Genomic DNA, 9,293 nt, shown 5'->3' with positions numbered 1-9,293 from the left:
TCGCTAGGCGCTAGTCGGGCGCTCGAGGTGGGCCTAGCGCCTAGCAAAAAAATCGAAGATTAAGCGGGGATTAATCGGGACTAGTTTTACGGCTATTTAATGTTTTTAAAACATGTTTATCCTTATAATTCAAACTTTTATGTAATATTGTTTTCGAAATTACATTAAACACATGAAAATAACAATACAACTTATTTTTAAATTATAAATAAATGTAAACAACTAAATGTATGTTGGTAGATCTAAGTTATTGTATGGAAGAAATATGTATTACTAGATGAATGTAGCCACGCTACGCGTGACTTGTTACATTTTTATTGTAAACACGAATTTAAAATTTGAAATAAAACTAAAAGAAAATTATGATTTTAATATTAACACATATATTCTTCTATGATTACATTGCACAATTTTTAACACCACTTATTTTTTAGTATTGTAAAAATTAAGTGGTACGACTCGAAATATTTTTTAAATTATTTGTATATTGTAATAAAAAAAACATATATCAAGAATAGTGTATTTTCTAGATAGATCTAACACCTACTTATATATTTTTATTAAGTCTAAGTTCTAATATCTTCAATTTTAAGAAAATTTAACTTATTTAGATTCAAACGTAATTTTTGTGTTGATGCAAAGGAAAAACAGTTTTTCTTTTAACATGAATAGCATACATTTTTCATTAAAGATACTCTTTCTCACATCCTTTTTACTAACATGATATTTAAACATTTGCTATTGATTATCTAACTGTTTTTATTAAATTAATTTTGTTGGAAAAAATAATCTTGACCACAAACCTTGGAAAAATACTATAATGATATTCATATCACTACATGTTGGAACATATATTTGAAAAATTCTTTAAAAATTTTAATTTCAAAATGTTAAAATATCGAATAATATTTTTTGTTTGAATAAATAGATAAAGAGAATAATCATACATCAATAATGAAAAACGAAGATATATCATTTCAACTCGATTGAATTGTTGTGTGAATATTAGAATAGTTAGCTTTTGAACTTTAATAGATAAATCGGGAAATAGATAAATATTATAGTAAGAATTTTGAAAACTAAAAGTGAAAGAAATATATTCTTGCAATGCGGTAGAAACAAAATAAAATGGAATACAATATAAACTACATATATACCATATAATCTCTAAAAATGAATAAACAAAATAAAAATTGAATACAATGTAAATTACATATCACATCATCTTTAAAAATAAATATTACAATCAAACTTTCATTATCACTATGACACAATAGTTTTTAACTTATGCAAGAACATAAAATAAAGTAAATTTACAAATTTGGAAATATGGTAGAGAATGATAAGAGAATTGATATTTATAGATGAGAAGTGGTGAAACTCTTATAATTATTGAGTAAGAGTTATAAATTATTATTTATTGGTAGAAGTTACAATTGAGTTTAAATGTTGAGTTTAAATGTAGAGTTTAAATTATAGTCAATATAATTTTCAAATAGTTAATGCATTTTAGTGGAGGAGTTACAAATGAATTTAAATGTGGAGTTATACATGAGTTTTAAAGTGAGTTAATTAGAGATTAATATATTAAATATAAATTTAAGAAAATATAAAAAAGAAATGCCAAGTGGACCAATCATGGGAGAGTGAAACCCTACTTTTATATGTATGATTATCACCATAAAATTTTAATTAGAAAAATCAAATGAAAACTGTAAAATAATCCTACATTGATTTTTCAAAAAACCAATTAAGGGTTAATTAAACGAATAACAATATTAGACAAAAGAAGTAGGTGTTTAAACAATGAAGAAAGAAAACAAAAACTCCAAATACACTCTTCGATTACGAGCCTCCACCACTTGTTTTTTTTTTTTTTTAGCTCTCACCACTTGTTTATGGTCATTAATTAAACATAGGGTATGACTGGTTATCATATATAGAAGAAAAGAAGTGAGAAGAAAACAAAATATTCTCAGTTCTTCCATTATTTCACCAGTCAAAAAGATTTTTTATTCCAGCAGAATTATATCTTTTCTTCTCATTTCCTCCACTTTTACAAAAAACAAGTAACAAATTTCATACCATAAATACATGGTAAATTTTTTTCTTCTTCTAACTTTACTTTTCTTTTCTTCTCTCTTCCTCTTTTTTCTTTTCTTCTTGTTTCCGCTGAGACATTCCACTCACACCCATAAATTCCCATAAATTAATACATCTGTCACACAAAAAAAAAGTAAAAGAATTGGCAAAACACATAAGTCCCACATCGGAAACTTGAAAAAGGATCCCCACAGATGATGTATTATAAATACCTTCTCTCGTTTACCAACCCAAGCATAAAATCGAATGGGCCAAATCAAGTATAGGCCCAATTCGTTTAGGATTTGGGTCCAAATTTAGTTCAAATTTTATTTTAAATCGGCGATTTCAACGCCTAGGATACTAATCGGCCGATGAATCGGTCAAACGATTAGTCAATCTGATTAGGGGTAAATCGCGGCGGTATACCTCCGCCGAGCGCCTAGGCGGCCGATTAATAGCCTAGGCGGCCGATTTTTTGAACAAGGGTTTTACCCATGGTCAAGAAGCCCATTTGACATCCCTAGCCAAACCAATAGACTCTTTTTTATCTTATTACTGTTTATTTGTTTCTACTTATTTATTTCTCTTAACAAATGTGTCATATTTACATTACGGTTTTGAATAAATGGTATGGACAAAACAGACTAAACCGTTAGCGGACTAAACTACTTTATTTTTGGTAATGATAACAAATCGCCGCGAACCAAATTTATTTCTACGGTTCGTAGTTACCCACCGTAACCATTCTAACTTTACATATATTAGTTGTAACAATAATTATCTACATTCCGGTCCGGGTAATGGCAAATCTGTGAATTACCAATAGATGAGAGGGTTTTTAAAATAGTTAGTTACACCACAATTATTACGCCTCCCGTTCCGTTAAATCACCGTCTATAACCGACACGTGTCATTAAATCTAATCGTCCGTATAAGTAACTCCACACAATCCAAATAACGGCGCCTCCAGTTTCCCCGTTAAAGATTCCCCGTCACTGTAACGGGACCACTTAAACACGCCATTTCTCTATCACAGCACAAAACTCAATCCTGACCGTTAAAAAAACCAAATTCATGATCAATCATCTTCTTCTTATTTCTTCTTCTTCTTCCTCGTCCTCTCAATCATATCTCTCTCTCTCTCTCTTTTCAGAGATTTTTACTTCACGCACACGTAACCTAAATCGAAGATGGTGAGAAAATGTAGAAAAGCTAAAGGAATCGTAGAAGCTGGAGTTTCGTCAACGTATATGCAGCTTCGTAGCCGGAGAATTGTTTATGTTAGATCGGAAAAAGCTAGCTCCGGTGATGATGGAGTTTTGTCGTCTTGTTGTGGAAGCAATGAATATAAGAACAATGAATTTATAGATCTGGAGGTTATTTAATGTTGTTGATTCTAGATTCTTGTAACTGTAGATATAGGAAATCATTTAATGTTTTTTTTTTTTTTTTGAAAATTTGAATTTTTTTTGTAGGAGGAAGATAAACATGGTGACACTGAAACGTCGACGTATCGACGGTGAGAGAGTTAAAAAAAAAAAAAACTGAAAATCATTTGAATTTTGAAGGTTTTATTATTTTCCCGGTTATTTATTTGACTCTCTCCTCAATAAATTTAGAAAGTTTTATTGTGAATTATTATTTAGGAGTACGAAGAGGAAGCTTTTTGAAAATCTGAGAGAGGAGGAGAAAGAAGAATTAAGTAAATCAATGGAGAATTATTCATCGGAATTTGAATCGGCGGTTAAAGAATCGTTAGTTTGTTGTTGTAGCGGGAGAATAACGAGGGAGGAGACTGCGACGACGGAGGAGGAGATGGCGAAATCGACGACTGAGATGCCAACGGAATCGGAAATTGAAGATTTTTTTGTGGAAGCTGAGAAACAGATCAATGAAAAATTCACGAAGAAGTAAGTTTTTTTTTTTTTTTTGGTAAATCAAGAAGAAGTTTGATTTATAATCCATGATTTAAAATTGCTTTTGAGTTACATTAAGAGTGAGTTTGATTTATTTTTTTGAATTAGGTACAATTTCGATTTCGAGAAGGAGAAGCCATTAGAAGGACGTTACGAATGGGCAAACTTAGATTGAAGAAGAAGAAGAAGAAGTTTATGTTTTTATTTAACTTTTTTAGATTTTATTTTCAGAGAATAAGTTAATTTTTATTTTATTTTGTTAATTTCGAAATAGAAGATTTGTAGAAGAATGTTTTTAGAAGTACGAAATTGCACAGAAAAAGAAGAAAGCTTTTTAACAGATTTAGAGCCCAGAAAAGTCGTGTCTTTTAGCTCTACTTTTACCTCTTCTTCTTCGAATCTTTAGCATATTCTTAGTACATTTTTTTGTTTTGTTTTTGTGAACAATAATAATAAATTTCTATCCCCACACTCATTTTCTGTCCTCTCAATTTTAATATTCAACTTAAAACTCTCTATGCGTTTTTGTCGTTTTGGTGCGTTTCCAAACTCCCCCAAACGCCTTAAAAAAGATTTTCTAATTTAGTTTAGGGATTGATTGGTTTTCCGCAAATATTACGTTTACATGTAGTTGTGGTTGGTAATGTTTAAAACCAATCACAGAAATCGTTTTATACCGTTCTGAGAAATTGTTCGAAACCGTTAAATTCTAAAAGTTCATTTCCGCTAATATTTGCGATTGCAAGCGGTAACAGACAGCTCAAAAGAAATAGTTATTACAACGTTTAATATGCATAAAAAAAAGTAGTACTATAAAATTGTAGGACCTTAATATTTCAATAAGGGTACAATCTAATATTTGTAAAACAAATAATATAGAACAAGTATCAAAAATCAACAATACCGAAAGGACGATTGAAGAACGGAGATTGACGGTGATAAACAGAGTCGAGAACGTTGATGATCTCTCTCCTTAACTCAAAAATCGCCCCGTAGTGTGCCGGTTTGATGACAATTAGAGTTCCAGGATAAAACTGTTTCTTCTTTTGATTGCAACACTCAAATCAAAAGCTAAACGAACACTAGTCTTGTGTTGTACTCTCAGACACAAACAAAAAAGAAGAAAAGAGAAGAGAGGGATTTTTTATGCTTTGATCGATCAGAATGAGAAGACAAAGGCTTGACTTTATACTAAAAGCTCAACGTCTATGCCATAAAGAGGAGGATATGTGAGTTATGAGAATTTGATTCTCTAACGTCAATGTCGTAAATTGATTCCAACCTTAATTCATGAGACTTAATTAGGTTGTTACAAAATCAATCAAGGAGATATTTCTTTGAATTAGTCAACAACATAATTCAATATGGATTAGGGCAAACAAGAATAAACTAATGGGTTACAAGCCCATATTATTAATCTCAAATCCCAAATCCAACCCATATATGTTTGGGTTTCTCCTTTGACCTCCAAAGTGGTCCAATTAACATTTAGTTAAAATTCCAAGCATAGCAAGCTAACCACTTTGGACCTCCATTTCTCATTCAAACGAACTCCGTTTTTGACATTCCAATACACCACCACGTAGTGCTCGCAGCAACGATTTCATCGTGCCCAAGAACTAGTCATTCCGATGAACGTCTTCACCGGAAAATCCACCGTAACAATGGTCAAAACCATTTTGTCAAAAACAAGTTCCAACAGAAATTAGTTAATCCCACTTTAAACAACTAATCGACAATTTCACTGCAGTTTTTTGTTGAACTAAACTGTACTAACCATATCAACCACACCAACTGATGTCATGCAGCACTGAATTGATTGAGCTCGACCAATCAGAATTTCAATATGATAATTCTGCTGTTCTTTAAATTTATTGATTAATAACAAATCATAAACATTCCATCACAAAAACTGTAGTTGAAACGTTACAAAATTTAAAAATAATAAAATTAGTTTTTTGAATAACAATTTCTGTAAATTTTGCTACAATATATTGTACATTAGACCAAAATCCCTAATAAAAACACACTTTAGATCTGTAAAGGGTCATATTGTGCTGGCCCAATGGTTAGAGAAATTTGAGAATAATGCCATAAATACATTATTCCAAATGATGCAGGACCATTTTGTAACTAGACAAATTTTCCGAAGACTTGGAAACAAAACTCTTTCATGGACCATTTGGGTAAAAATCGTCTAAAACCAAACTCTCTCATGGACCATTTTGTATATGTAAGCTTGATTTCAGATCACAAACGGGTTAAACGAGGGATTCAAACTAGCAAAAAAAATTTAATTGAGGGGTATTTTACTCTCTTATTTTTAGAGTAAATGTTATATATTACTCTATCTCTTAATTTTCACTAAGGAACTAGATTTTAACCCGCGGTACACCGCGGGATGATTTAATTTTAAAGTTAATATAAAAATATTTTATAAATTGTATCTCCTTAAAACATATTTATTTATATTATAGTTTACAATTGTTATTAAGTAACTGTATACCAAGAGTCCACGAGATAATTATTAATAAACTGAGGATTTAACCCGTATTAAAGCGGTATATAAATATTGATTCAAATTCGTCCGCCATATAAATCCTTTCCGAAATATAACTCGTTCCGTAATTTCTTAATCCGTCTCGTGATTTGTTTTTATTTTAAAATTTAATGATTATTTATTATATATAAAAGTTTACAAATCATATTATCCTCTAAGACCACTCGACATTATACCAAGGGACAATTTTTGGTTTTATACAATCTTTTCTAAATGAGACTGATTTAATATGTCTAATATTTGTGGTATTAAAAAAAAGGATTTAATCCGTATTGAAGCGGCGGATTAATGATTTTTAATCTTTTTATTATTGTTGATTCAATAACCCGTCCCGCCAAACCCGTCTGACCGAAAAACTCATTTATTTATTAATATTCTTATTTATGATATGATTCTGAATCATTATCTAAATATTTTAATCGATGTAGAACGTTGAACACACATTTTCGTCAATTGGATAATATATGTCCGTTTTAAAAATTTCGAATCACAGTATATGCAGAAAAAATTGATTTTTTATTTATTTATGTATTATATGGTGATTCAAAACAGTTAAAAACAAATCAAACAAAGATAATAGGAGAATCATAATTATAAATCTTAATCAAATCTTCTAAATATCTAAATTATTAAATATGGAATATCCGGTGTATGAGTTGGGTTTTATTTAACCCGATCCAAGTATTTTTTTGTGAAAATTTTTTTGAAACGGGTCGGGTATCCGATATACCCGAAAGCATTTTTATCCACCCGTCACCAAAGTGTTGCAAAAATACTAGTATAGATTGTTGTTCTGAAAAGATGGAAGGAGTCACAATAAAAAATGTATTTGGTCCGCACCAATTTTATGTATATTATATGCGTTTATTTTATACATAACTCAACTGGTAAAGATTTTTAGGTAAAGTTCAGAGGTCACCCGTTCGAATGACACTTGAGAGATGACCATATAAATGTTCTGGTCTCTGGTCCGAGGAGATGTACGCCTAAAACCTCTTAGTCATTTTTTTTTTTGTCAACAAACTCTCCATTATAATAAGTTACAGGCAAACAAACTTCCCTCTAGAGGAAGCCGAGCAAAGACCGGTGAACTTACAAAGGAGGATAGAGTGCCATGGATTGTTGTTTACATAACTGAAAACAGACATCCAAGCCTTAATACAACAAGAAACATAACTAGAATAAAAGGATAAAGCAAGAAGATTAAACACCATAAAGATAAAGAGTTCCACTACACAAGTGGACCACTCGAAAAGGCAGAAAGCTCTCCGTTTCCAGATTGCCAACCACCAAGATAAACATTGCCGCATGGAATACATAAGATTCCGAGCAGTTTTAACCTTCCAATCTTGCGCTTGAAGTGTCGGAACACCCATTCCCTGAAAAGGGAGGTCGCAACTAGGACGAGAGATAAATCTCGCGGTTGAAAAGCCGATAAAGGCATATAAGAGGAGACATTGAAGCCACAATTCTTCGGGTACAGAAAACGAGGTAAATGAAGGGGTTCGATCACCAATGACGACCTGGCTAATCCAAAAGATGGTTTCGGATGAACAAGGTATGGGAATAATGGTGACATATGACGGAGAGGGATAGAGGCGGTGAGAGGCGGTAGGAGGAAGACATGATTTTAGGTCAAGGGTTGGGGCAAAATCCCTCACAATGGAGGTGGGAGGTGCGGTGGCGAGTGAACCGAACCCAATAAGATTTCTCAGCTTTAAACCTGGAAAAATAACCGCACTCAAAGAAAGGCTAACTGTTGAAAACAATCTCTCCTCAAAAGAGGAGGAAATTAAGATTATTCTCTCCCAAGGGGAGGAAGACATAGAGATACACTCACTACAAGAAAACAGGGTTTTTACGACTACAGCTGGCGACTAAATATTTAGTCGCCAAAATTAGCGACTAATTAGTCACTATTAAACGACTATTTGACGACCAAAAAATTTTAGTCGTAAATTAGTCGCTTTTTTGCGACTAAAGGCAGTAGTCAGTAAAGTAGTCGTTAATTAGCGACTACTTTGTGACTATATTGCACACGGAAAAAATTAGTCGTAAAATAGTCGCTAATTTGGCGACTATTATGCGATTACAAACCATAGTCACCATTTGGTAACGTCATAGTTGCTATTTAGTCGCTATAAATGTCTATAAAATAAAAAATTTCACCTCATTCTTCTCCTCATTTGTAGAAACACAATGCAAAAGAGAAAATTTAGTAGCTAATTATAGTTATAAATATATTGCATTGCTATGTTGTGGCTAATTGGTAGCTACAAATAATCTACGAATTTGTAATGGCTAATTTCTATAATGTTATGTATAAGTAATACATCCTAAAACTACGATTTAATACTTATAAGAAAATCTATATTTTCAAAACTTAACCCTAAATTTTAGATCTTAGCCCTAAACCCTTAACCTAACTTTAAAACCTAAATAATAAACTCTAAATCTTGAAGTTTAAATTCTTAATCATCAAATTTAATTCATAAACAATAAAACCAAAACATAACCATTATACATACATAAAGCAATATTTAAAACTATTTACATATATACTTTACTAAAAATAATTTTTTAAAAAAGCTATTTACTTAAAATTTAAATCTCTAAACCAACAGTTCAATATATATTCAAATTAGAATTCTAATTCCAAATTTCTAAAACTTAAATCTCAACCCTATTATAAACTCTAAACTTTTAACTAAATAAAATGAAGCAAGAAGGAG

At 31.2% G+C, this 9,293-nt stretch overlaps 1 protein-coding gene across 1 annotated transcript; it reads left to right on the top strand.

The window, feature by feature from the left end:
* The first annotated feature begins 2,871 nt into the window (after nucleotides 1-2,871).
* On the top strand, nucleotides 2,872-4,402 carry LOC9316567 (cyclin-dependent kinase inhibitor 1). Its single transcript, XM_002880454.2, has 4 exons — nucleotides 2,872-3,461; nucleotides 3,561-3,604; nucleotides 3,732-3,995; nucleotides 4,110-4,402. The coding sequence occupies exons 1-4, from the start codon at nucleotides 3,276-3,278 to the stop codon at nucleotides 4,174-4,176; spliced, it is 561 nt and encodes a 186-aa protein (XP_002880500.1). The 5' UTR covers nucleotides 2,872-3,275; the 3' UTR covers nucleotides 4,177-4,402.
* The last annotated feature ends 4,891 nt before the right edge of the window (nucleotides 4,403-9,293 follow it).

This window comes from Arabidopsis lyrata, assembly GCF_000004255.2.
Source record: "Arabidopsis lyrata subsp. lyrata unplaced genomic scaffold ARALYscaffold_4, whole genome shotgun sequence".
Lineage (NCBI taxonomy): Eukaryota > Viridiplantae > Streptophyta > Magnoliopsida > Brassicales > Brassicaceae > Arabidopsis > Arabidopsis lyrata.
This window is presented reverse-complemented; position numbering and strand designations above follow the sequence as displayed.